The sequence below is a fragment of the Orbicella faveolata genome, unplaced genomic scaffold, assembly GCF_042242905.1.
Source record: "Orbicella faveolata isolate gen_17 unplaced genomic scaffold, um_ofav_v1 contig_14, whole genome shotgun sequence".
Taxonomy (NCBI): domain Eukaryota; kingdom Metazoa; phylum Cnidaria; class Anthozoa; order Scleractinia; family Merulinidae; genus Orbicella; species Orbicella faveolata.
The window spans coordinates 18,659,919-18,686,923 of NW_028301541.1; the positions used below are offsets into that span (position 1 = coordinate 18,659,919).

Below are 27,005 nucleotides of genomic sequence, written 5' to 3' on the forward strand. Positions count from 1 at the left end.
TTATTCGCAGCTGCGTCAGTCAGTTACGACTTAAATATAATAAGAGTTCCTCATTAAGTGTAATTTGCCTCAGTTTAAAGGCCCGTCCACATTACGCCGGAGAAATTTGAAAACGGCGTTTTCACTCTGAAAACGCATCAAATGTTTTCTGTCCACACTACGCCGAAGGAATCAGTTTGAAAACGGATGTTTCACTCTGACAACGCATCAAATGTTTTCCGTCCACTGACTACGCCTGAGGAATTTAAAAACGCAAAAATCACCGGTTATTTTAGATTTGAGTTTGAGGAAAACTCGCTCAGGGAAATCACATGATTTTCGTGACGCCATCGTTTTCGAATAGCTCCGTTTTCAAAATGATTTCCGAATAGCCAGCGTTTTCGAATTCCACCGGTTTGATGAGCGTTTTCAAAAACCTCCGTTTTCGTAACGGATAAGTGTGGACGGTAGGCTTAACCATAGAATTAAAGCTGCGTTTTTAAATTTCTCTGGCGTATCGTGGACGCTCTACCTCAAAGCATAACAACTGCACGCGTAACTGTAAGATAATCAATACCTTGGACGCCGCTTTTCAAAGCCAGTTGCTTGTCCTTATCTCTTTGTTATCTAGATTCTGAGGTACATTATGCTCTCTTGCTCAAAATGGTAGACAAATTATAAATTAAAGCATTTATTTTCGTAAACCAAACACAGAGAGTTACATCATGGCATCGCTTGTGTATTTTCATTCCTCAACGTGCCCCGGAGGACACCTAAAGCCATATCACTTGTATGTATTGTATTGTATATACCTGCTTTCTAAGAAGTGCTTGCCTGTATTTCATTTCAATTTCTCTTGATGACGTTTAATATGGGTGTTATCTTCAAGATGATGTTTTTCAGTTTTCTCCTGGTTTTGATGGGAAGTACTTTTGTCGAAGGTAAGAGACATTTTCTGGAATTTTGGTATAGGAGATTTTCACGCGAAACCTAGCTAATTGAATTTTACAAAGATTCATGCAAATTTAAGAAAAGAGAAATTTCGTCGTTGATACATGTAGGTGTGTATGCAGGTCTAAGAACAAAAAAGTAGTTTTGTTGAAAAGAGATAACAAGCTGGCAAAAACACTAGTTGATGACCCGTTTGATTTTAGCACGCGTGACCGTCGGTTAGCATCAAGTTAATGAGATTAAACTTGAAACAGGCAGCACAGAGGGCCGAATTTAACTGGCAATTAACGGCGTTCGTATATAAGAATTGATCTATTTAAGGCCAAATTGATTGGAGCGCTGTGATTGTATTATGGTGTCACTAGCGCTACATTTTCGGGTTAATCCAAAAAACGACTTTAGAAGCGATTTAAATCGACACGGTTGTGGCTTTTTTATTAACACAATGGTGGAGGTGTTGGAATTGAGAAAGGCCGGTATGTATCAACGCCCGCGGTCTGGTGCCATCTTTGTCCTGTGTAAAGAAATACTCGCCAATACTGTTAAACAAAACCAAAGCAACAGGAAAAAAAACACACACACACACAAAAAAAACCCCCACAAAAACCTCTCCTCCATGTGTGGCCGCGGGTAGCTCATTCCATCAATTTGCTAAGTATGTCCTTAGAATACATATACAATTTAGGGAAATGTGATTGTAATTCCTCCCGGGGGGGCGGGGCACTGCCATATATGGGCTATATAGGTATGTGCCGCTGTGAAGGGTATGGTTTTCAAGCAGTTTACTCTAGGATAGGGTATATAAATCAGAGCATTTGGGTCTAGAATAGGGTATAATTTTTCACAAAACTGACTAGTTGGTTGAAGATTTTATCTAGACCAAGGAAACCAGGAATTGCCACTCAAAAATATATAAAAAAAATCAAACCGGCAAGCTTAAATTTACGCAAATCAGCCTCAATAGTGTCGATAGATGGGGGGATTTGGGGAGTTTACTCTAGTATAGGGTAACAAAATTCAGCTGAAGTAGCTCTGGTATAGGCTAGGGGTTCCAGGTCCCAGCGGCACATCCCCACCCAGAAATTCTCAAAGTACCCCCCCCCCCCCCCGGGTAATTCCTCCTGGTTCTGGTGGATGAGCTACTGATAAAATCTTCCAGCTGATTTTTAATACACTTTTATGTAATGCGGTGGCTTGTCCTACAAGCGTTTTTCGCACCTAACCGCACGAATTTCCTCTTAACTTTATAATTACTTGAACAGTTAAGCATGACTTAAATTACATATGCTATAGCCGCGATATAAGTTACAATGAAAGTTCTGGAAGACGCATGGTAATATCTTGGAAAATTCAACGATACTGAAGCCGCGACTAAACGATAACACCTCTTTGAACTCAACATATCTCAACATTGTTCGACGCAACATGCTGCTTGCGTTTGGCTACCCTGTTGCGACGTGTTGCGACATTTTGGGTGTTGTGGGCTCAAATTTGACCTGTTTTCAAGCGTGGAACCGGAAGCCAATGAAATTACAGGATCTGAGGAGGTGCCTGGCCCTGAATAGCAGAGCTTTACTTTATGATACGGACTACAAATAGCGAATTTCTAAGAATACTTGCTCGCATCTCATTTCCGCCTAATAATATTTGAGATGGGTGTTATCTGCAAGATGATGACTTCAAGTTTTATCCTGATTTTAGTTGGAAACAATTTTGTTGAAGGTAAGCGACATTTACCGGAGTGTTGATGTAACAAATCTTCATAGAAACTTCAAGCAAAATGGAAAAGACACAGATGATAGAAATTCCGTTTTCAATGACAGTATACCATAACGACAAAACTTGGTTTATTGAAAAATAACAACTATTGGAAAACACTAGCGAGATAATCCGATTAAATTTAACAAAATCACGAGTGTAAACATAGCTAAGTTGATGAAATTTTGTCCAAAAGTTATTATGGCAATCAACGGCCTGGAGTCCGTTATAAAAAAAAAAAACATGACTATATGTTTATAGCACAAGTGCTAGTGGGGCCGAGCAAACGACTGAAACAAATAATTCAAACTGAGCATAACATTGTTAAGAATCCCAACTGACCGGAGACAAACCAGTTGGCTATTTACAAGGAGGAAGTTATGGAGTAAGATTATAAATATATCTCTGTTTAAGAGAAAATTCACTCGAATCCTTTGATTCTGACTATGAAATTTTTCCTGAAATGGAAAAGAAGATTTGACAAACGATTTTGATTGACACGGTTTTAGCTGTTTTATGAACAAAGCTGGCTTGCATGAACGCCCTCATCTCTGGTACCATCTTTGTCCTGTGTGAAGAAAAACACGTTAATGTGTTTGAACAAAACTAAAGCATCAGGGGCTTTATATTTAAAGGTAAAATTTTCTTAAGGTGTTGTCGAGACAGCCGTCTTAATATTTTATACTCCTTTCGAAACACTTAAATAAATAGTGAAAGTAGTGATGAAATGAAATTGATGGAGGAATTTTACCTGTGTTTGCACAATTTCTCTGAACTTTGAAATTTATTTTCTCGAGCTCCCATGGGAAACTGTTTTTGGTGTTATTTCAGGCAATTATTTAGATCTTTAGCTTTATGGTCTGGTAATACGGGCAACATTTTTCTTCAACTTGTCTCGCAACATTGTTGCATTGCAAGTTGAAGCCCTCTGTTGCGCGTATTACCACGTTTGTGACCAGCTTGTCTCGCAGCAAAATACAGTATTGCAGGTTGAGGCAACATGTTGCACAAAGTAGAATCGAGTTCTACTTTCCGCAACAAATTTTAGTTTTGCTGCTCGTATTACCACAAAGTTGAATTCAACGCTTGTGATTGGCTGTCGCGAAGCGCGGCAACGCGGCAAATAAAAAAAAAAACATGGCGGACGGTGAAGACGAGCCTGAATTCGAAGTAGACCAATAACTCTCAGAAAGTCATAAATTTGCCCTGTACAAAGACCTCGAGGGCTATCATAGTCTTTGGGACACCTCGATTGTCCCTTCAAAACAAGCAGCAAAAAAGGCAAAAGGCTTGGAAGAACTGCTTCAAAAATACAACTTTTCGCATAGCTATCTGAAACGACACCGAGCTTCATACTGAGAGAACTTCGCTGGCACTGAACATTACGAATAAAATGATGGCCAGAAGTCGAAGTGGAAGCTCGTCGAAACGCTAAATTATATGAAAGAAGGAGCCATCTTTATTTACACACGATTGACCAATTATACGTGTAGAATTCCGCAGATTTGCAACACTGTATTTTGCTGCGAGACAAGTTGGTCACAAACGTGGTAATACGTGCAACAGAGGGTTTCAACTTGCAATTCAACAATGTTTCGAGACAAATTGAAGAAAAATGTTGTCCGTATTACCGAAGCTTTAGAGAATAAAAATAGGATTTTAAGATACTTAACATTATTCTGGAACAGATTTTTGCCCAATAAAATAAAATTGTTTGATCTCCTATCGGATTTCATCTTGATGCATTGTTGAAGGAAACGCAATTTACGTTGGCTTCGGACAACTTATTCAAGACACAATGAAAAAATGAAAAACGCAGACCTTTTTAATTCAATCAGACTTTTTCTAAGTGTCACAGATAAGCTTGTTGGACGCGCGGTGGGATTAGTGCGCTCGTGTCCGGAGCGAGTGGCCCGGGTTCGAGCCCTGGCGTTGCGTTAACAGCTAAGAATCGCGCGATAGGCAAATATCGTGCAATATGCTAGTTATGCAACGCTGTTGAGTGATATATCGCGGAATAACCCACGAGTCCCTTGCATTTTCTCGGTAAACACACGACTCTTTAGGCGAGTCTGTAAGCCAGGAAAGTGTACGTTGCAGGTTAGGATATTCCACGGTATATCACTAAAAAGCGTTACATAACTATTTTATACCATGCCGTAGAAAATACGGTGGCTAACACCATAAATGCGACACATCCGCGGCGCATGATGGGAAGGTTGGATGAAATGCGGTCGAATATACAACGGCTTTCCCGTATTCTGATTGGCTGTTTTTTCTATGGCAAGGTATAAAGGTTTATAAACAATTTGCCTTTTTTCAAACAGGAAAAACAGAAACGTGCGGCAAGAAGATCGACTTGGCTATAATTCTAGACGCGTCTGCGAGTATAGATGAAGACACTTTCAACCTGGCCAAAGACTTCGCCAAGACACTGTTGAGAAGATTTACAATATCCCCAGATAACTCTCGAGTGTCTATCGTGTCATATTCACAAAATATCAACGTACAATCTCGATTTTCTGATGATCAAGACGAAAGGAAGCTGGACGAAATCTTGAGTAATACTCTCTACGAGGCATCGTCAACTGCTACCGGAAAAACCATGCAAGTAGTGAATTTTGAAGTCTTTTCGACCAAGTCTGGTTCGAGAATTGGAAACCTTGGTAAGGAATTTATTGAACAAAAGTACAAAAAACCTCTGCCAAGGAGCCTGTTTTTAAACGACAACCTTATCTCCAGGTGGGAGGCGCGGTGGCCTCGTGGTTAGTGCGCTCGTCTCCAGATCGAACGGTCCGGGCTAGAGCCCTGGCCGGGGACATTGTGTTGTGTTCTTGGGCAAGACACTTTACTCGCACAGTGCCTCTGTCCACTTAGGTGTATAAATGGGTACCTGCGAACTTAATTCCGGGGGTAACCCTGCGATGGACTGGCATTCCGTCCAGGGGCGAGTGGAAATACTCGCTGCAGAAAATGGGATATGTTCCGGCCTGGTAGGCCACTTGGCTCATATGCAGACTTAAACTTTTTTCTCTCTCTTAAGTTGTGAGTTGTCGGTGTCTCCAAAGTAGACGATATGATAGTGGACGATTTAAATCTCATGGCTACAATATAGCTTAGCATGATTACAACATCTGTTGGAATTTCGCCCCAAAGTCTCATTTATTTATATTTTTCATTAACAATATCTTTATTACCTTTATAATACGTAGAAATAAAACTTACAATACACTAGAATACAACAAAAGAAAAGAAGAATTCCGTTACATTCACAACTATAACTTGCAAAAAGTTGCGTTATATCCACAAAGTACAAAGAAAAGTAATATACAGTAAAGCTCTAAGTTACAAACTTCTTGTCAATTAAAGGTTTCCATTTATTGTAGTAACGTTCAGTTGAATTAGTCCTTGTTGATATTTGTTTTTCGATTTCGGCCTTGTTTAATTTATCACTATTGTTAGATAAGTACTAAAATACCTAGCCTGTCGTATTTGACTCGCTTGCTGTAAAGCATACCTGTATCTCAAAAAGTAGGATGTAAACACGTAATATACGCAAGTGACAGGAAAAGTGTTTTTGTCGCTTCTATACATAAAAGGAAAGCACATACAAAACAATAACAACAAGATGACACCTAATTTGTGAAACGCACCTGACGGAGTTACGAGGGAGTGTTGTGGTTAGCTGGTGTATGTAAATTCGGCTCTACTTAGGTTGTTTAGAGTTATATATGAAAACTGTACAATGCTCCTTTTGTTGATAAAGGCAACTGTAGATTGAACATTTTATGAGAAAAACGAAGAACAAAACATAAGGGTTAAGGCATAGCTCCAAGAGGCAGAAATTGACTTACGTTGTGATTTCAGTCTCCATGGGGCTCTCTTTTAAGTGCTCCGGAATGATTCCACAGGCATATCTTTTTTTTTTGCTTACTACAAGATGCCGATTAATAACTTCAAATCCGAGTTCTCTGGCTTTTTTCATTGCTTTGATCAAAGTGCGCGACGTTCCTGCTGAATGGCTTTAGCGTAGTCCTGCGTGATGTAAGCATCCTGATAGGTTGTGGAATTTTTCAGATCTTTTTTCCTTGACGATACAAATCTCTGTCCTCGCTACACACAAATCTCGCAATAACTGGCCGCGTTTTTCCCACTGCAGGCTTTCCCACTCTGTGAACGGCATGGAATCTGACATTAGTGGCATCAATTTTCAGATCGTTTTGTATTAGATTAATGATCATTCCTTTGCAATCTTCTCCGTGATCTTCTGGTAGATTCATGAATTTCAAGTTTTCGCGACGCGTGTAGCTCTCTAAGGCGATGTTGTTTTCTTTTTCCACATTAAGAAGTAGCGTTGTTGTCTACAATTCAGACTTCAGCTCGTCAATTTCCCTTTGTTGAGAGTCTTTGACGTCTTTGAGAGTCTTTGACGTCTTTGTGGGTTTTCAGCTTGGCGGTATGATCGTCGATATGCTCCCAAACTTGCTCCAGAGACTTTTCAATGCCGCTGATGGTTGCTTTCAGACCATCCAAGTTCTCTTTTATTTCGTGACGAAAGCAATCCATGTCTGTCTGGAGTTGCTCTATTTTGTTCTCCAATCTATCGCCCAAAGATTGGATTGAATCGACGATTTGTTTCAGGACATCGTCAAGAAGGAACGCTATGTTCTTTTCCGACCTCATGTTTTTTGCTTGTTGGCATTGCCGCCATCTTGGGTTTCTTCTGGTCTGTCGACGGTGGGCTATAAGAGAAAGAACTTTCTGCTCTCTTCTTGCTTTTTATTTTCATTAAAGGAAAGGCATTGGCCGATTTTTGAAGGCTTTTTGTGTTGTGAACAACATTTTTGTTGGAGAGCCGAATAATCCGGCTATATTCTAGAAGCTCTAATAAACGTGACCGTCCGCCATTATCCCGGTCGCGCATCCACGGCCCCCCAAAGTGTTATTGATGAGAAATTATTCTTATGTCTAAAGCATTTTCACGGTGTTGGAAACTAAATTTTGACAACACTCGCTACTCTGGCGAGTGACTCTCAAAATGCACTCGTCCGGCGTAACATTTACAAGCCCTGAAAGATGCCTCCCCTTCCCCTAAAATATATCCGCACTATGATTGAGACAAACCATATATTTTTCGGTATCTCGTCATCACGAGCGTGCGCTAATTTCGAACACTGTGTTCATCCTTTTTTTCTATGATGGTCTTACATTCGCTGCTTTGGCAAAGCTCTTGTGATATTAAAAATTCGTTCCAAAAACCAAATTTTGGGACTGAAATGGGTTAACCTAATAGAGTGGTTTCAATCATGAGTCTCTTTAAACTAAAACCAAAGTAATCACTCTAGCCAATCTCAAAGGACGCAGAAAATAATGTGAACCAATAACAACTCGAGCTAAATACATGTAGCTGAAGCAACGCGCGCGAAAACGTGTGCCAGCGTGCCACAATTGATTTTGGTTTTACTTCTGATTGGATGAAATCGGGTAATCGGGTAGCGTAATAACGCAAAAGCAGATACTTTCCAACACCCAAATGAAACTCCTCCATGCATAAGGTTTTGCTCTGATGGTATCTCAATCCCTGTTCTTCAATTTGTTGCAGACGCAAAGCAAGTGACTGTAGTCGTCACAGATGGATTCAGTGGCATGGGTTTGGAATTTGTACAGCAGCAAGCTGACATGATAAAGTCGAGAGGAATTGAAATGTTCGCGATCGGAATCACCAAGAGAATGAATGACGAGGAGCTGACGGCTTTATCCAGTCAACCTGTGAAAAATCATCTTCTTAGGCTAACTGGTTCCAAAGCAGTGAAAGGTGTAGTTAATCATATCGTTAAACAAATTTGCAAATAACAATGCGGGCTGCATATTCACATGCAAGTTCATCTTTTGTTACTGCGACTTCGGGTGTGACCCTGTTGTCTGCAATTTTGGCTAAAAAGCTGCAATTATAAGCCATAATCATCATCATCATTATCATAATTGTATTCGTAATTATCTTCCTCCTCGTCGTCATCTTTAATTAAAATGCACAAGATCATATTCATAACATGTTATAACAATAACAATAAAATTTAGTACTTATTTTCTATAAAAATAGTCAAAAGTGCATTAAAATTAGATGAATTCTTACAAATTACAAATTGAGAATTAAAACTTCCAACGCATCTTGGAATTCAAGACCTAAACTCCTATAATACATTCGAGAACTTGACTCACAATAAAATCTGAACAAAAGGCCTTAGAGAACAAATGAGACTTAACTAAACGCTTAAAAGCGATAAAGTTCGTAGCTTGCCTCACTGACAAGGGAAGGCTGTTCCACAAGACTGGGGCTGGAACCATAAACTCGCGATCAGCCATAGTCGTTTTCATTCTGAACCGAGGGCTAGCCAGCATATACCATTGTTATTCCGACGCAGTTGATAATGCAAAGCCGGCAAGATCGAAACCAGATCCACAAGATAACTAGGGGCTAAATCCTGAAGTATCTTAAATGTAATAAGAAGAATCTTAAAATCTACACGCAAACGCACTGATAACCAATGAAGTTCTCGAAGCAAGGGGGGTATGTGACAATACTTAGCCACGCAGTAAACTAACCGAGTACACTTTCATTCATAACTCTTTGAAATGTCCTAATTTGATACTCCGAAACACCATAAAATAAGCTATTACAATAGTCAAGCCTACTTGTAACAAACGCGTAGACAAGCCTTTCAGTAGACTCCCGAGACAAATACTTTCTAACATGCCTTATATCGTACAGGGCCGGGTTGTTCGAAAGCCGGTTAACGCTGATCCAGGATTAAAAGTTAATCGAACTATTAATTTTTCTTGGATAAAATTTTTTTTTTCACTTTTTGTGTAGTTTGAGCTTAGTCGAGCTCAAAACTGATGGACAAACAGTATAAACAGAAAACTTCACCGAAAATTTACAAAACTGAGATCAAATTTCCTGCTAATCCTGGGTTAGCTTAATCGGTCTTTGAACAACCCGACCCAGATAGTAAAAAGCGCTACTACAAGCGTTAGTTACATGAGTAAACGCGTGCAGATATGAATCAAACCAGGCACTCAAACTGCGCTCTGGAGAGACGGGAGTTACCAAGGTTTGACCGACCTGAATCTTGACAACAGACATTTTAGATAACAGTCGTTCTGTACCAATGATCAAAAACTCAGTTTTTTCATCATTTAAGGACAGCGTATCATCCCTCATCCATGAGCGAACTTCATGGTTCCATTTTTCAATCGCGATCACAGCCTCAGCCTTTGCCTCACTGGAGTTATCAGCAGGATTAAACGAAATATATATAGCTGTGTATCATCCACGTAGGTGTAAACGGATGGCAGATGGGATTTCAGAATATCAAACAATGGAGTCGCGTGTACCTAATTCTCACTATAATGATGCCAAACTAACTAAACTTAACTTTAATATTTAATACTTAAACTTTTCTTGTTACCGACTCCGTCGCTGTAAATTAAAACAAATAGGAGCCATGGGCTTCGAAATAAATCAAGAGGAATCAAACCATGCTGCTTGCAATCCCAGAAAATATCCCTGACGTTAAAATAAGTTCGAAAAGCATCTTGTAATGGTGTCAGTCTCTCATTTACTGAATTCTCCACTAGTGTCAATCATATCTCTCACCCAATCAGAGAGCTCGCTCATGTCACTATACACACCAAATTTATTAGGCTCTCCGCACCCTACACCCCATGAAACAATCCCAGTCAGGAACCAGACTCCACGCTCTTGGCAGGCCAACGGTCCTCCACTGTCGAATTGACACGGCCCCACTCCCCCCTCGGCCGGACCTGCGCAGAGAGCTCTTTCGTGTATGATGCCGTCATATATCTCCGGGATATTACACAACTCTCTGGAAACGAGGGGAACCTTGGCCTCGAGAAGAATTGACGGATGTGGTCCATTGGAGGCTAGTCTTCCCCAGCCGGTGACGTGACATGCAGTGCCTGGGATAAAACTTGCTCCGCTTGGAAGCAGGCAAATCGGAAACGAACAGTTTGTTAATGGCAAAGTCTGTTTCAAGAGAACCATGGCTGTGAAAAAAGGAAACTATTCAATGAGGATTATTATATTCACATGGAAGGCGAAGCTTGAAAACAAAGGCGCTAGAAATAGTTCTGTGTTCTGTTTTATGCCACCCACTCAGGAATCGCGTGAGGCACTAATGCGGTAAGTTTCGTTGCACAAAAGGCCATTGCATTTGTCATCTTGGTTTAATGGTATGTACATGTTTTTGTACAAAGAAGCTAACCTCATCAAGCGCATCACGCTCGCTGAAAAATAGCTTAAAACTAGTCGAGAGCTAAGATTATGTTTGTCCCGACTGTATTTCGCCAAAACACCACAAGATATTTTATGAATACAGTCATACAAACTTGTCTGTTTTAAAGTACTGTTGTCGCTATACTCTAAATTTATTATACTGTGCTTCTAGAAACGGGAGCGGAGGTGTGCAAGCTATAAAGTCAGGATACCAGCAAGCATTTGCGTCACGTTGGCACGTCACACAATGAGTTGTGAGTAACAAAAGGAGGTTTTACGTAATATATCAAACACTAGCGACCGTTTTTGACCACATTTCCAAACACCGAAAAGAGAGTTTAACAATGTCTTAAGTGTTTGATATATCTTCTCAATCAAAACTTAAATTAAGGAGAAAATGTAGAAAGAAAATCGTAAAAATCTATGTTAATTAAGATCAGACATCCAAACACCGTCACGGTCATGATTTCCTTTGTTTAAACGGGATGAATTATTAATGGATTTGAGAGATGTCTTTCATGTACTTACCGACATCAAAGTCTGAGGGAAAGCTATAAGTTGGAGCATTAGGTTTGTACTCTGGGTGAATCAAAATGTTGGAGATTTCTAAGCTTCGCTTGAGAGACCCGTTCACCATCAAACTGTCTTCACCTACAATGACACTCCAGTGGGTTGGAATTATATCTGTGAAACAGAATAAGAAATCTGGTCACATGTGCAACTTTGCATACGTCGGCTGCGCCCGCAGTACGAGCAGCAGTCAGAAGTGAGCTGTCCTACCGAAACGACACGATAACAGTCTTTTTCTTGGCAGCCAACAAAAAAAAAGACATTGCTAAAGTTGCTTTGGCGTCTTCTAATAGTAAACTTGAGAATTCTGTGTTTAATTTGACGAGGTGGACATATTTTGTTCAAAATAACACAACTATTATCCTACCTGGCGACACTCGACGAACTTCGAGCGAGTTGCCGTGCCAGACGACGGAGATTCGTTTTTGGCACCAAATTAGAAGCTTGGAGACACAAAATAATTCATATTTTTCAATTTTTACAATTTGATATGGTTTTTGGAATTGCAAATCCCCTTTATCTACAGTGAGAAAAGTTGCCTGATTTCAATGCCTTTCCTGTTAACTTACATTGACGTCAGGACAATACAGTTTTTGCCGTCTGCTGAATCCTGATTGGTCAATTCAAATTTTCGGCGCGCTAGCCGTATGCAAGGAAAGTAAGCTAGTAAACAACTAGCTGGGGTGGGAGAGACTGTGAGCTGACCTATCAATGGGTCTAAGCCTCATTACAACCTCGTAAGTCTCAAAACCAGGGCTAAATATCGCTAAATGTCTTTCCTGTTGGAAATTTGTCGATTGATGTTATAGCTTAGACCTGAACGACTTGCACGACTTAAAGTGAAGCCTTGGAGCCGATGGTTCATAGCTGCCGGAGCTTATCCCGGTTTCTGTAGCATGAAGCGGCTAGGAGTATTTCTACTCCCCCTGGACGGGATGCTAGTCCATCGCAGGTCACTCCCCTGCAATTTGCTAGGTTTCCCCAACAATTCGCCGGTACTCATTCATACTCCTGGGTGGAGAGAGGCACTGTGACAGTTAAGTGTCTTGCCTAAGAACACAAAACCGTGTCGCCGGCCAGGGATTAAACCCGGACCGCTTTCTCCGGGGACTAACCACGAGGGGCAATAACCACGAGGCCAACGCGCCTCCCACTTGACCGACTTGGCGCGTACTTTTTCACAAGGTACACTGCCCGAGGATGGCCTATACGGGGAGATTCCGCCCTAAAGGAGTACCTTTTTCAGGCTTCAGGTATCTACTGAACAGGGTAGGGATTTCATTAGTTGAGGTATATGAAAGGGTAGGGAAATCTGTCATCTAGGTATTTAAAGAGGAATTCAATTAAAATATATCTAATAGACACACCTTGTGGATGCATCTGGGTAGAAACTTCATTCCACAGGGTTTAGAAAAGAGATGCACTGCTGGGACGCACCGGGGTACTCTGCCTTAATATCTCTTGCAAAATTTTGAGACATAGCTTTCAGTCTAGCTTTCGCTTAAATGTGAATAGCCGAAGTCAACTGAGCAAGCTATACTTGTTTGTTCCCGAAATTGGGCCCATTGTGTTAGTTTTGAGGTTCACCTGTACACTTGATGTTCTACGAGCTGTACGTCGAGTTGCAAAGGTCATTTTTACACTAACTGTCTAATTTCTCGCGCGCTGATTGGCTCATTTTTAGCGTCAATAAGAGTACAGACAGACAAAATTTTGATTTATGCAGGCTTTCAAGTTCAACTTTCAGCTGTCAAACTGTCAACTTTTTAACTAATGAAATTTCATGGACTTTTTTAAGTATTGACAAAAAGCGAGAAAAGCTATTGACAATGTTCGCGTCATTTTGAATAAAATTCACTTATCTTTGTTTGCGGCAAGTTAACGGCGTCTTTTCCCCTTATTTATTCTCGGCATTTGATCATTTTGGGGTCTTATTATTGCAAAAAACAAATTGACGTCAGTTTTTTATGCGTCTTTCCCCTTATTGATGATAAATTTCGTCATAACATTGTCAAAGTTTACTGCGGAACCACTCGCCTGGGGCTCGTGGTTCCACAGCCCCTATGACAATGTTATGACGCAATTTATCATCAGTAAGAGGAGAGACGCATAAAAAACTAACGTCAATTTGTTAAATGATCGGGAAACGCATTTCTAAGCATTTCGGCTCATTTTAACAGTAAAAAGTATTGGCCTACTGAACCTCCAGTAAGCTATTCTCTTTGCGACTCGTATTGCCATATTTCTCACTGGCGATATGTTTGTAGTTACCCTTCTGTTCAACTAATGATTCAAGTATTGTTGGGTTGTGGAATACCAGACATAGGTCTTAATACTAATTCGAGAGCCAATTGTAAATTCAAAAGATCTGTTTAAATTACTTACTGAGTGACGCCGAGAAAAGGACGTGGACTGGAGTAAATTTGATTTTTAAACCGTACATGCCTACATCTTTTGGCATAGAAAAAATGAATATACAAAACCTGAATCAAAACAGTGTGCTGCAGTCACAATCCAGTCAGCGGTAACCAAGGAACCTCCACAGACTTGCTCACCATTTGCGATCAGAGCTACTTGCCAAGGCCAGCGGCTGACACTGCAGGCTTGTCCTCCCACAATTCGTCTGGATGCTTCGTCCAAGGTCTGGTTTAAAAACTGTCTTCCGCATTCCTGACCTAAAGAAATTAATCACTAATACTTTTAGCTGTCATTTGGGTTACACTAGTTTGAAATTAGCTTGGGGGAAAAGAGGTCGCTAGCTCAGAAACTCTTTGCGATGAATCTTGTACGATGTCTCCTAGGACAGATTACCAGGAACCATTTAAGCTGACAACAACACCCAATTTTTTCTGTCTGTTTTAAAAACGAATGCATAATGTGGTGAAATTTGATATTGAAAAAATTGATTTCTGTGGATTTTGTAGAGAACGTGAGCTACCTGTAAACTTGAAAACCTTGCCATTAAATTTATAGAGACTACCGCTGGGTCTTGATTTGAACTGGCCTTTTTTTAAAAATTTTGTTTCGATCGTAATCCCTACTAACTCGGCTTCCCTAATTGCAGTCATTCTTGTTCATATTCGTTTTTCATGATCAGTCACTTTTGTGGCGTTTAATTCTACCTTAGAAAATTACTAATAGAATACTGTTCCAAAAGACATGATCTACCCATGCTTTAGAAAATTTCAAAATTCACGTTTCTGAACACCACACAATCACATTATTTCATTAAAAGACGGAGTTGATTAGAAACGTACCTCTCCCTTTCAACACACAAATGAAGAACACACAACAGAAAGTCCACTTAATGTTTTCCAGCCTTCCAATTCCTTCGACCAGCAATCGTTGAACATGTATGTAGTGAAGTCGACGAGATGTAACTGTTCAGTTTTACCACTATCAGCTCGATAGTTGACCCAGAAAACCCACATTTAAACGCATCGTTGTAAAATAGACATCAATTGGACTACAACTTTGTATCGACTGAATTTTCCTATTGAGACCAAACCAAATTGAGTGCCTTCTTATACCCCGAGTCTGAAGTCTTATAAAGTATTTATTGCAAGATACTTGAACCGCACTGGTAACTAATAATAAAGAAGGTTCACCCTAAACTCTTAAAAGATTCCTCTGCGAAACGCGAGCGATTTTAGGGAAAGGGTTGATATTTGTTTTACAAATTATTCTAATTGAGTATATTTTATAAGCACATATATTACCAAACATTTAATTATCAGGGTGCTATTTTTCACGCTTTGTTTAAGAAAGATCTGCTTTACGCTAAGAAGTTGCTTGTACTAGAGCAAAGGTTACCACACATGATAGTGCAGATAAACTGAAAGCTGTCGTAGCATTTATCTGAAACGTTTCTTTTAAATTGGAAGAAAGCGTGGTCAGTTTTTTTATGACGGTGTGAATTCACGTCTGTGGATGCGAATTTGAAATGGATCCCAATTGGGCGAAGAAAGATTGGCAGGCCATGCAAACAAACAAACAAACAAACAAACAAAAACAAACAAAAACAAAACCACCTGGCGGAGGACCGTGTTAAAGGAGCTGGAAAAAATGGTCTCTCCCGGGTGAAGCACAGGCACACTTGACACGGTTCAATGACGGGTTTGATTTGACCGCGGCCTTATGTCCCCGCCGAGACGGAAAGGATAAGCAAGTCAACTACTGAGCATGCGCATGGACCAAGTAGCACATACCAAACACACGATTCTTCTTTACATTCAGCATTTATTTATTCATTTACTTATTATCGTGCAATTTATATAACAATAATGGTAGCACTGTAATTGCAATTTTCTTAAATAATCTAGAGTGTAAACAGATGTATCCTTATTCGTGTTTAGTTACCTTTTCTCTGGAGGGAACCTTTAATTCGACATGGAAAATAGACCATTATAATTTTACATATTCTTGACATTATATATAGCCCACTTTCGAGTTGTCTAAAGCCTCTCTATCAAAGTGAAGCCTGGTGCACAACCATTCATTTGAAAACGAGTTTAATTTGCATGTGAATGAAATCTCATTTTCATATGAAAGGATGGGCACCGAGACACCGAGGCTAACGGTAATTCAGAAATGGCCTGTTGGAACTAGTCTTCCATAGGAGCTCTTGTGGGGGGGGGGGGGGGGGGATATCATTAAAAATGAATTAATATCATTTGCATTGAAAAAATTCTCCTTGCTTTAACCTTAGTTACAAGCTTGTACTATTCCAATACCAAGAATACGTAAATGGTTTAGTCTATGCTCTGATGCCGAGGCTGTGCAAAGATGTTGGCCGGGTTGTTCAAAGCCTGATTAAGTTAACCCAGGATTAGCGAGAATTTTGATTTGAGTTTTTTAAATTTTCGGTGATGTTTTCTGTTTATACTGTTTGTCCTTCAGTCTTGAGCTTGACGAAGCTCAAACTACACAAAACGTAAACAGTAGAAAACATTTTTACGCAGTAAAAATTAATGCTTCGGTTAACCTTTAATCCTGGGTTAGCGTTAACCGGCTTTGGAGCAACCCGGCCCTGTGTACCTGATCGGGTTGTCGCTCGATTTTGAAATTTTGTGCACAAGCTACTGAACCAATGAACGACGCTACACTGACGAAACTCTGCTGAGCTATGCCACAAATGGGTTTGTTTTGAACCGAATGACTTGAAAGCTCTATCATCTCTAAGAAGTTGTCTTTTCTAACTTATACTTCTTCTCAATTTCTGCCTTCAGTTATTTCATTTTATTTTAGCTTATACATGTAATTATAGCGCTCTTGTGTCATAGAAGCAATACACTGACACACAAAAAGAGCCGCGTACGTAAATGAGAAAAAGTTTTGAGCGCTTTTTGTTTTTTACGAATCAACGCGTCAAAGGAACCTAGTGTTTCTTTAAGAACCATCCAATAATACTCTTTCTATTTCCGGTTTCTTCCACTCCCTCGCGTTGGCCGATGGCTTTGAGGATCTTGGACTGTTCTTTCAGCATGGTATGTATCTCCTCAATCCTGCGATATTAATAAGAAAACAATTATCGAGACGCGTAATAGATGAGGCACAACGCTCTCTAGCTTTAGTAGCATTTTAGGGAATAATCCTTAATGTGGTAACTGAAGGCTTTCGTAAAGTACAAGGGCTCCTACAAACATTGCTAAATTATTAAAGTAACATGAAACAACGGGTAGCATTACTCCCCGTTTTAGTGGAGGGAGGGGAGAGGCATTCTCTTATATGGGCTATTGAACTGTTTTTGGCCAAGAACACAGAACTCTCCCAATCGACGAGAGGTCATTTTAGAGGTTTTTGACGTACGGGGTATTAAGGTAGAAAATTAACTGGATATAAGATATTTGTGGGAAAAATTAATTGGATAAGGGATATTAAGAAAAGATTTTCTGGGATATCGAGAGGGAAAATGTTCAGGTTTTGAAATTAAAATTTACGGGATACGGGGAATTTAGGCCAAAAATTAACTAAGAAACAGAGCTACGACCACCATTTACGGTGAGCTTGACGCCTAATATCGTGAAATAAAGGGTGTTGCCCTTAAACTGGAAATACTCGTATGTATGGTAAGTCATAGACCCATGCAAAAACGACTGTTAAAGCTCGGCCATGAAAGGGCTGCTGTGCTAAGGCATTCTATCATTCCTTTTCAGAGTAATACTGTCAGCGTGAAAATTTCAAAATTATTTTACAACATAGCAATTTAAACGGCAATGCAATGAAAATAGAGAAGCAGCTGATGTCAGAAGAAAGAAAACGCCTTGACTAAAATGAATTCAACAGTAATACTGAACAGTACTTTGAATCTTGTTCCATCATCTTGTCAATAATGTGTCCCATGACTGGAGGAATACTGTCGTCATCTGCTTTGGTTTCTGCTTTTCCAAACCCAATGAATTTCTCGTACAGCTTAATTGTAACAAGAAGAAGAAATCAAATAAATATGTCGATAAAGACCTGAAATGAATGATTGACTGGCGGACTGGCGGACTGGCGGACTGGCGGACTGGCGGACTGGCGGACTGGCGGACTGGCGGACTGGCGGACTGGCGGACTGGCGGACTGGCGGACTGGCGGACTGGCGGACTGGCGGACTGGCCGACTGGCCGACTGGCCGACTGGCCGACTGGCTGAATTGCTGAATTGCTGACTGAATGACTTACTGACTGGCTGGCTGGCTGACTGACTGACTGACTGCCCGTCTGACTGCCTGAAATCCTTTTATAGTGTAAATCTAGCGCTTCCGTCTGCAAAGTGGTAACTAGAACATTGGAGCCTCTACATTTCCATCCCAAAAGCTGAGATAAACTTTAAAGATGACACATCGGGAAAAAAAAGCCTAAACTTTTAAGTTTGTCTTTTTTCGTCTCCAGTTTAAAAAAATGAACTTATAACTTATCGTGATCTTTATAAAGTTGATTTTAATATTCCCCAGATAATATTCTAACCTTCGTCTGAAGCTTGGATTTCCTGTTCGGAAACTCTTCGTATTTGTCAACCTGGACTCGCCTTAAAATCCACTGTGGAAGGGATTCTTCAATCTCCAATAGTAATTCGACCTTGAAGTTAAATAGTACATGAAATCATTTGAGATTAAGTTATAAGTGAAATTTTCTGCCATTCAGTCAAATGTTATTGGTCAAAATTTTAGTCTATATCTCAGCAATCAATAAACTTTGGGGATCTCAGGTATCTGCTGCCAGTCAAAAAACGCATTACCTCTCGTGATCATTTGACTGTTAAAATTTTGACCAACTTGCAGTTTTCACTTAGGCCGCGTCCACACAAACGCAGGTGAAATTTGAAAACGCAGCTTTATTTCTACGGTTAGCTAGTCCTTACCTTCCGCGATAATCCGTCACGAAAACAGAGCTTTTTGAAAACGCTCTTCAAACCGGAGGAATTGAAAACGTCGGCTTTGAGTCTTCATGTTGACTGAAAACATTTTGAAAACGGAGTTTTTTTTACAAACGAGGACGTCGAGATAAACATGTGATTGTCCTGTCCAAGTAGTCCTCCGACTCAAATCCAAAATGACCTGTGATTGCTGCGTCTTTTATTATTCCTCCGGCGTAGGGTAGACGGAAAACATTTGATGCGTTCTCAGAATGAAGCCTCCGTTTTCAAATCCCTCCGGCGTCGTATTTGGGTAGTTAGTTCAAGCTGAGTTTGTGTTCGTTCTCTAAATTACTTCCTAATCTAAACTATCTTTTATGTGTATTTTTAAAAAATAGTATAGATTTTGTAAAAAAAGGTTCAGAAGAAGGCGAATGCTAGTGCTATAATTACTACTTTTTGGCTTTTTACTATTCACCGGCAAATTAAAGTCTTCCACCTCCACTTATTAAAATATGTAAAAGTACATTGCATATTGTATACCTGCATGACGTAACGAGCCATGACAGACTTCTGCTGAATCTTGTCGATGTCTCCCACAGCTAAACCAATCTGATGTTAAGAAGGACAAAATTCATTCAAGTAGACAAACAATGTTTACACACAATATGTACTATAGCTTCGAAAATAACAGCTTTTCTACATAATCCGAAAAGCTAGGAACGAGTTACCAAGATTAAGGTGACTCGCACACTTCTATAATAATACTAAATGTCGTTCGTAAATTTTATTTTATATTTTCAAGGTGTGGTGGCAATACAAAGACACCACATTCTCTGTACCAAGCAAGTAAAGAGCTTAAGACAACAACAACAACTTTAACTTTTTTGACTCATGCCTAAAGTTTAAGTGTACAAAAAATAAGTTTAAAATAAAATCGAGTCCATGACTACCTGAAATGACCTTAATAGGCTAATAAGACTGGGCAGCCATCCTTAGTGATAAAGGCAATTATTGCAACACACACATTCGCAAAAAAAGACTAGTTATACATACAGATTTAGTGAAAAATAGTTGGATAATTCAGCGAATTGACGAGAATAGTTAAATACAGATATTCAGTATGCACTAATAGCTTGCAATAATGTTTGATTTTTTTTTTCCTAAGTGGAGAGGCTACTAGAAGAGGCTGCAACTTCTTAATTACTCTGCAATGCAGAGGGCACATGGCATAATCCATCTAGCGTCTCTTGGTAAATGACGTGGTGTAGAATGCCACTGAAAATGTACGGGTAAACACCGATTGCAATAGCTCTTTTACGAAAATAGGTATTCTTGATTAAGAAAAAAATGCAAAAATAACTGTCTGGGGATACTTAACAGAAATCGTGGAGGAGTGTCGAATGTCGAATTCAAACAACTGAAACATCTGGATTTTCGAGTTAAACCGCCATGCTATACATGTCTAAATAGATGTTTGAGGCAGGTTACATCGCAATATGCTTTACAACCAGAGCTAGGAAACTCCCACATAAAGAAAACGGGGGTGCTCATCGAAAATTTTGAAAAAACCCTAGGAGGTACCAAGATCCTGTATTGTGGGAGTGGCTTGAATTTTTTTTCACCTCTATGAGGTGCCAATTCTAAATCAATACATTATCTCCTGTAATATTTTTTTGGCTTAACACCCTAAAAGGTACACTAAAAGCTCCAGCTGAGGACCTTTTGAGGCTGATCACCCTGAGAGATACCAAAATCGCTTTTTTGACCCCTAAAACATACGACGAGCACCTCATCTATTATATAGCGGAGTCTATCCTGGAGCTTTACAAGCACTACTGGGTTCTTGCGGGGAGGAATTTGCTGTGTTATTCTAACTTGTTCTCCAAACTGAGGCTGGCTTTTATGGATACAACAAGAAAATTACTTACCAGCATATTCATGAGGATGATAGGCATTGCTAGGCAGAAAAACACGAATACAGCGTTGGCGGCCAAGGGATAGTGCAGTTTGACGTCAGGAATGAAGTCTGACTCGTAGTTTAACTCACCCAGAGTCATAGCAAAGGTTTTCAGCAAGGCGTATTCGAAAGTACTGAAGTTTTCCTAGAAAGAGGAAGATGGCTCTTTTACTGGGGTTAACGCTAGATAAAAACATTGTAAGAATTTCAGTCATCCAATGATCATTTAGTCCGAACGTCCAAGCTTCCATCCTTCGGTCTTCCTGTCTATGAGTCGGTCAGTCAGTCAGTCAGTCAGTCAGTCAGTCTGTCAGTCAGTCTGTCTGTCTGTCTGTCCGTCTGGCAGTCTGTCTGTCTGTCAGTCTGTCACTTAGTCAATGTATCATTTCCCCAGCTTCGTCTCAATCTTGTAACTGATGTTTTTACCGTGTTTAAATCAAGTGAGTATGTCTTATGTTACCTTACTTTTCTGCATTCAGCTACATTTGTCTATTTCAGGGCAAGTGATCGCTAATAGTGAAATTAAACTCTTTAGGTTAGATTGCATCACATAGCACCAAAGAGGTATTCGAATGTATTAAAAGACTGAGTAAGCGAAATTCCACTTTCAAATGTCGCGATTTTGTTAAAATATAAAGGCTGATGAGATATGCGACCTCTACTTACTTACTTACTTTGTTATACATGAGCAAGAAAAATGTTGTCCCGAACGCCACTACGAACAAAAAGAAGAGAAGCAGCACCTATAAAGTATAAGAAAAGTGTCTTATTCGTTTGTCCATCCTGTGCACTCTTGGAAATGTTAAGAGGATGAATAACCAGCACAGCGGAATCCCGGTTTACCCGAGCCCTCGATGTCTCGAACCCCCGGCGCTCGAATTTCAGAACCTCTCGATAATTTGACTGAACAAAAAGTCCTCTTCCCCCCCTCCCCCCCTCAGTCGAACACTGTAATTTTATTGCAAATTTTTTAACCATCATGTCCGGCTGAAACGATTAAAATTTTACAAGCTCTCGACTGCCTGAACTTCAATCTTCGACGGTCCCGTCGAAGACTGTAGCTCATGCAGGCAGTCGAAAGTTTGTAATTTTTTTATTTTCAGCAAGAGACCGTTTTAAAATTTCACCCTGTTTTATCCTGGCTGCGCCCCTACAATATTTTCACTGTAGTTATACCCCAGATTTCTCGAACTACCAGAAACAAATTTTCGTTTTCCTTGGAGGTTCAAAACATCGGGATTGATCTACTGCAACATCAAAGGTAGTGTGTTACGTATGTGGGTTTCGTTTGCTCCTTTTTGTACTTGACATGGATGCAGGTTTAATACTTTTTTTTTCTTTCGAGTTGTGATTTGCTCAATGTGATATTTGAATTTTCAGTAATTTGGCACAAGTGATTTCTTTGGGTCTGATTGTTCCGTCATAATGATATCAGCTTTGAAAGTGACGCGCTTATAAAGTAATATTTCGACTTTTTACAAAGCTTCTTATCTATTTTGAATCACAACGAACGCGTTTATGTGTCGTAGATATAATACACGAAAACATAAATGAATACCTGGAAAAGTGTTTTGAACATAGTGAGAAGCATGATCACGTACTTGCCATAGTAAGACAACCTAAAGCAAAGCAAAAAGCAGTCAAGGTTTGCCAAAAGACTAGAACATTTCGAAAATGTTTACAAAGAAAACTACGATCTTGTCGAAACATACAGATAGACAGACTGACAGGCAGACAGACTGACAGGCAGAGAGGCAGAGAGGCAGAGAGGCAGAGAGGCAGAAAGGCAGAGAGACAGACAGGCAGACAGGCAAACAGGTAGACAGACAGATAGGCAGACGATGGGCAAACAGACAGGCAGATAGACAGACAGACAGACAGGCAGACAGACAGACAGGCAGACAGACAGACAGACAGACAGAAGATAGGCAGACAATGGGCAAACAGACAGGCAGACGAGCGGGCAGGCAGAGAGTCAGGCAGAAAGGCAGGCAGGCAGACAGACAGACAGACAGAAGATGGGCAAACAGACATACAGACAGGCAGGCACACAGACCTACAGACTTGAAGGCAGGCAGTCATATAGGCAGACAGCAGATAGACAGACAGACTGACAGAAATATAGAACGACAGACAGACGGACGCACTGAGAGGCCTACAGACAGGGAGCTTGATACTTCAAGAATAAGAGTTAAGGGGTGGCACTGATTTGCTGCGAAGTGTGGAAAAGACTTCCGGTCGTCGTACCCCCACTTCACCATTAAGGAATATAAGCCACATTTAAAGATAATTATTATCCTTATACCACTCGTTACACATTACCTTCTGAAATAAAGGACAAGATTGAGCCAAGCAAAGAACAAGGAAAATGCCGCAGCTTCAGGCTTGTAGTGTGCCTTACAAGCACAGATCGGAATAACAAATACCAGAGCTGACACGTAAATAACCCACTCGATGTAGTTTGTTATGGTTTTCCAATACTTGAGACGCTGTAGAAAAAAGCAAAATGGTAACAGTGAATCTGTCAATTGATAAGGAATATTGGTTGAAACTGCGGCTTTCGTGACCAACTTTGCCAAGCAACATGACATATTCTGCTTTCGTCACGTTGACATGAAGGTATTTAGCGTTCTCGTAATTGAGTTTTCTACCCCTTGATTGTAAAGGAGAATAAGAAACTATTCGAGCGATGACTCGAAGATGAGCCAACATCTGCCAATAAATTGTTCCTGAAAGGCTCTCAAAGTAGACTCTCTTTTTCGCAATTATACGTGACGACCTGTCATTTCCAAGAGACAAAAATTTGACTCTGAACGTGACTAGCACACATTATCAGTCACCAGTAACAGTCTTTAATATATGGCCAGCTCCATGAGCGGTTAAAATGAATCAAGTCCTGCGCTGTGATTGGCTACCTGAGCGGGCAAGATGGAGCTATCTTGGCCGCTCGGGACTACCCGCCGTGTCCCGCAAGAAAAATTTCCCCTAAAGCCATATAATAAATCCTTTATTGACCAAGTGTGAGGTCAAGAAGGCTGGATATTGGCCTCGTTCTTTTTTTTGCGAGTTTATGGACCTCGACTCCGTCATGGTCCATAAACACACCAAAAAAAAAACTTGGCCGATATCCAGCCATCTTGACCTCACACTTGGTTAATAACCCATATTTCTTGGCACCATTCTTGGTCAACTATATTTTCAATCCAATCCGGATTGGATATGCACAAGTGGAAAAGTATTAAAAACGCCAATATATCTCTTCAGCATCAACAAAGATAATATCATAGACCAAATTCGAGCGCATCACTGAAGATTTGATTTAATTTGTGCAAAAAAAAAAATAAATACAAGAGGACTTAGTCTTTTCTTTAGCTGGCTTTGAAGCAGTTGGTAAAGAAGTCATTGTTGTGAAAAGTAATTTAGCAATAATTATTTAGCTACTCTCTTACCTGTCTGACAATCTGTAACATCTCCTTTATGAGGTGAATGAAGGCGAAAACGATCACAAAGTAGTGCAGACCCACAACAGTCTAGGTGTAATAAGAAAACAAAGTCGACTTAGTTCCATAAAAAAACACAGCACACTGTATTGATCAGGGTCACAAAATTGACAGGCCGGGAGCCAGGTTCACGAAGCTTCCCTGAGTTAAGGAACACTAAGCATTGTTCCCCAACAATAGGCTAAAACAACATTCGGGAATCATCTTCACAAAGGAAGACCTTGTGAATGTGGATCCAGTTCGCTTGACGAACGGCACCGCATAAAACTACAAATTGTGCATGGGAATGCAATGCGAAACTGAATTTCCCACAAGTAATTCTGAGTTCTCGGAAAATATCAGTACACAAACTGTGAATGTAACTTCGCTATATTACATTTATTTAGCAGTTATATAATCACCTTGTTGGAATCATTGCAAGATATCCCATCGTCATCGTGCCAGTCCTGTCGGGTAAATATCGTTGATGTTAATAATTCGAATTGAACTCGTAAACTGAGAGCAATCTGGGGGTGGCTAAGACCCTGAAAGATAATCCACGTAGAACGGAGATAACAGCTTTTTTAATTATTATTTCGAGTGCACCCTAAAAGGTACCTTGACAGCTAAAAACAGCGTTTGGTCTTGACCACTCTAAGTAAGACAAAAATCGGTGATTTACATCCCTAAGCCGGTGACCTGACGACGAGCACCCCCGACCTTTTCATATGGGAGCCCCCCGTTCCCCCACAAGTTTAGAGCGGCCTTGTGTTGCTTACCCATGGTTTGTGTTCGTAATAGCCAGTCCGATGCTTCGTCATGTTTTCAAACTGGTAATCACACAGCTCAAGGATATTGATCTTGAGGTATACTGCGAGGGCGGTGAAAGGCAGAAGGAAGGACAAGTACAGGCACAGATTCACGATAAATGTTATCCACCCGAATTTCTTCCTGGATAATGAAAACAAAAAAAAGGATACAAAATGAGCATAAAAAGGCAAATAACTAGTTAAGAAGTGGCTAGAAGTGGTCGCTTCATTAGCCTATTTGTGACCATTGACGTTTAAAATATTCGGAGCTTGCCTCAGTCAAAAATCTTTTAAAGGTTTCCCTTGTTTTACGTCCTTGTAAGTTTACAACGATTATCAGTTGAGTAAGGCACGAACGAGCTTTGAGGACAAAGTTTGGACTTCAAATTACGGCATTACGGTAATATATAGATTTAGGCCAGCCTAAAAGCGTAGCTCCTGGGCCGGGTTGTTCAGAGCCCGATTAAGCTAACCCAGGAAAAGCTAGAATTTTGATTTGAGTTTTGTACCTTTGCGGTGAGGTTTTCTGTATATTGTTTGGCCTTCTGTTTTGAGTTCATAATCACCATATACACAAAACAATTACAAAGCAGCAAAACACATTGTCAGTAGAAGAAAAAGTTGTAATTCGGTTAACTTTTAATCCTGGGTTAGCGTTAACCGGCTTACGAACAATCCTGCCTTGTTTTCAACAAGTTAACCAGACATGAGCCCGCGATCCCATCGAAAACCAGCACTTGGTCAGCGGCCAACGTAAAAAAAAAAACACGTACGTCGATGAGTTATAAGCTTGAGCCCGCGATGTGGTTACGTGAAACTGGTCAGCGGATACCTTGTTTTGACTAGTGTCAATTGATCATAACATGGCTGTGCAATATCAAAGAAGTACACGGTAAACCAAGGCTGCATGTCTCTGTCAACCTATTATTTGGAGTATGGCCGCCATATTGCGCGACTCCGTCGTCGTCGTCGTGGCCGCCGTCGTGCGTACGTGCCCTCGAGCAATACCGCTAGCCATGATAACCATGAGAAAATCAACTCATGGGTTTCCTTTTCTTTCCTATATGAGTATGGGGCTCCGCTATTAATTTCCCGCGCTTTGCTGCCAATGACGTCAATGCCGACAAGTTGCCATTGGAAACGGCGCGGGTTGTCCGTGACAACAACACAAGCTGAACGTCAAAATCTGGTCACCAAACTTTCGCCGGGCCTTACTCAACTGATAATCATAGTAACAGGATTTTTCACGGAGAATGGACAAAACTATGAAGGTTGGTAGAACGATGACTTCCATTTCGTGCGTCACGTAGCGACAAGCGATAAAAACGACAGGAAAAAGCCAAAAACAAGCGTACGACAAATCCTTGAGTAAACATAAAAAAAATTCTTAGCATGAAATCCTGTACAGATGACTTTAGTATATCCCTACCGATATCCGTGTGGTGCTTGTGATTGGCTCTTATTTAGCGCGAAAATTGAAGATCGAACGACAACCAATCAGAGACTTGATCGGATCGCATTAAAACTACGTCATCAGAATGGAATTTGTTGGGCCCAGTCTCAGACGTTTGTCGAGCCAGGAAGAATAGAAAAGTCTATTTTATGGTTTCTTGGGAAATTAGGATAATGAGCTTGGTTTAAAGTGTAAAAAATGTTTTGTTGTAGTTTACCATTTGATGTTCATCAGTACATAGCACACAGGATGAGTCAGACAGTTTTCACGGCGTCGCTCCGCCATAGTCTGAGAATGAAAAAGGAAAACAATTCTTTTACGTTGAATTTATTTCCACCCCAGGGGTGATTCCCATGTGAGAATTTAAAAAAATGGTCGGGGATGCTCTCCGTCTTGCTTATTGGAGGGGGGG

At 40.4% G+C, this 27,005-nt stretch overlaps 3 protein-coding genes across 7 annotated transcripts in view; 1 reads left to right on the forward strand and 2 right to left on the reverse strand.

Annotated features, from left to right (window-relative positions):
• The first annotated feature begins 868 nt into the window (after positions 1-868).
• On the forward strand, positions 869-8,762 carry LOC149114385 (matrilin-1-like). The gene is made up of 3 exons (XM_089286908.1): positions 869-920; positions 5,016-5,354; positions 8,291-8,762. The coding sequence occupies exons 1-3, from the start codon at positions 869-871 to the stop codon at positions 8,539-8,541; spliced, it is 642 nt and encodes a 213-aa protein (XP_089143034.1). The 3' UTR covers positions 8,542-8,762.
• LOC110064537 (serine protease hepsin-like) lies at positions 8,731-14,098 on the reverse strand. Its single transcript, XM_089286910.1, has 3 exons — positions 14,038-14,098; positions 11,513-11,668; positions 8,731-10,755 (listed from the first exon to the last, which is right to left on the reverse strand). The coding sequence occupies exons 2-3, from the start codon at positions 11,619-11,621 to the stop codon at positions 10,304-10,306; spliced, it is 561 nt and encodes a 186-aa protein (XP_089143036.1). The 5' UTR covers positions 11,622-11,668; positions 14,038-14,098; the 3' UTR covers positions 8,731-10,303.
• Positions 14,099-15,773: 1,675 nt separating this feature from the next.
• The window catches only part of LOC110064523 (transient receptor potential cation channel subfamily A member 1-like), a 45,803-nt gene continuing 34,571 nt past the window's right edge, over positions 15,774-27,005 (reverse strand). For all 5 annotated transcript variants that reach the window (XM_020771584.2, XM_089286883.1, XM_020771583.2 and 2 more), the window contains exons 18-29: positions 26,811-26,881; positions 25,111-25,282; positions 24,754-24,798; positions 24,302-24,382; positions 23,175-23,341; positions 22,411-22,471; positions 21,527-21,595; positions 20,824-20,997; positions 19,436-19,504; positions 18,505-18,615; positions 17,856-17,965; positions 15,774-17,058 (exon numbers count right to left, since the gene is read on the reverse strand). In XM_020771584.2, the coding sequence (XP_020627243.1) occupies positions 16,932-17,058; positions 17,856-17,965; positions 18,505-18,615; positions 19,436-19,504; positions 20,824-20,997; positions 21,527-21,595; positions 22,411-22,471; positions 23,175-23,341; positions 24,302-24,382; positions 24,754-24,798; positions 25,111-25,282; positions 26,811-26,881 (1,257 nt within the window). In that variant the 3' untranslated portion in view covers positions 15,774-16,931. The remainder of the gene's footprint in view (positions 17,059-17,855; positions 17,966-18,504; positions 18,616-19,435; positions 19,505-20,823; positions 20,998-21,526; positions 21,596-22,410; positions 22,472-23,174; positions 23,342-24,301; positions 24,383-24,753; positions 24,799-25,110; positions 25,283-26,810; positions 26,882-27,005) is intronic.

Bases quoted from the DNA above. Each gene is read 5' to 3' on its own strand.
- LOC149114385 (XM_089286908.1), top strand. From the start codon at position 869: ATGATGTTTTTCAGTTTTCTCCTGGTTTTGATGGGAAGTACTTTTGTC. The intron at 921-5,015 runs GTAAGAGACATT...TTTTTCAAACAG, and splicing joins GGGAAGTACTTTTGTCGAAG to GAAAAACAGAAACGTGCGGC. The intron at 5,355-8,290 runs GTAAGGAATTTA...AATTTGTTGCAG, and splicing joins TTCGAGAATTGGAAACCTTG to ACGCAAAGCAAGTGACTGTA.
- LOC110064537 (XM_089286910.1), bottom strand. From the start codon at position 11,621: ATGGTGAACGGGTCTCTCAAGCGAAGCTTAGAAATCTCCAACATTTTG. The intron at 10,756-11,512 runs GTAAGTACATGA...CTTTTTTCACAG, and splicing joins TCCCTCAGACTTTGATGTCG to CCATGGTTCTCTTGAAACAG.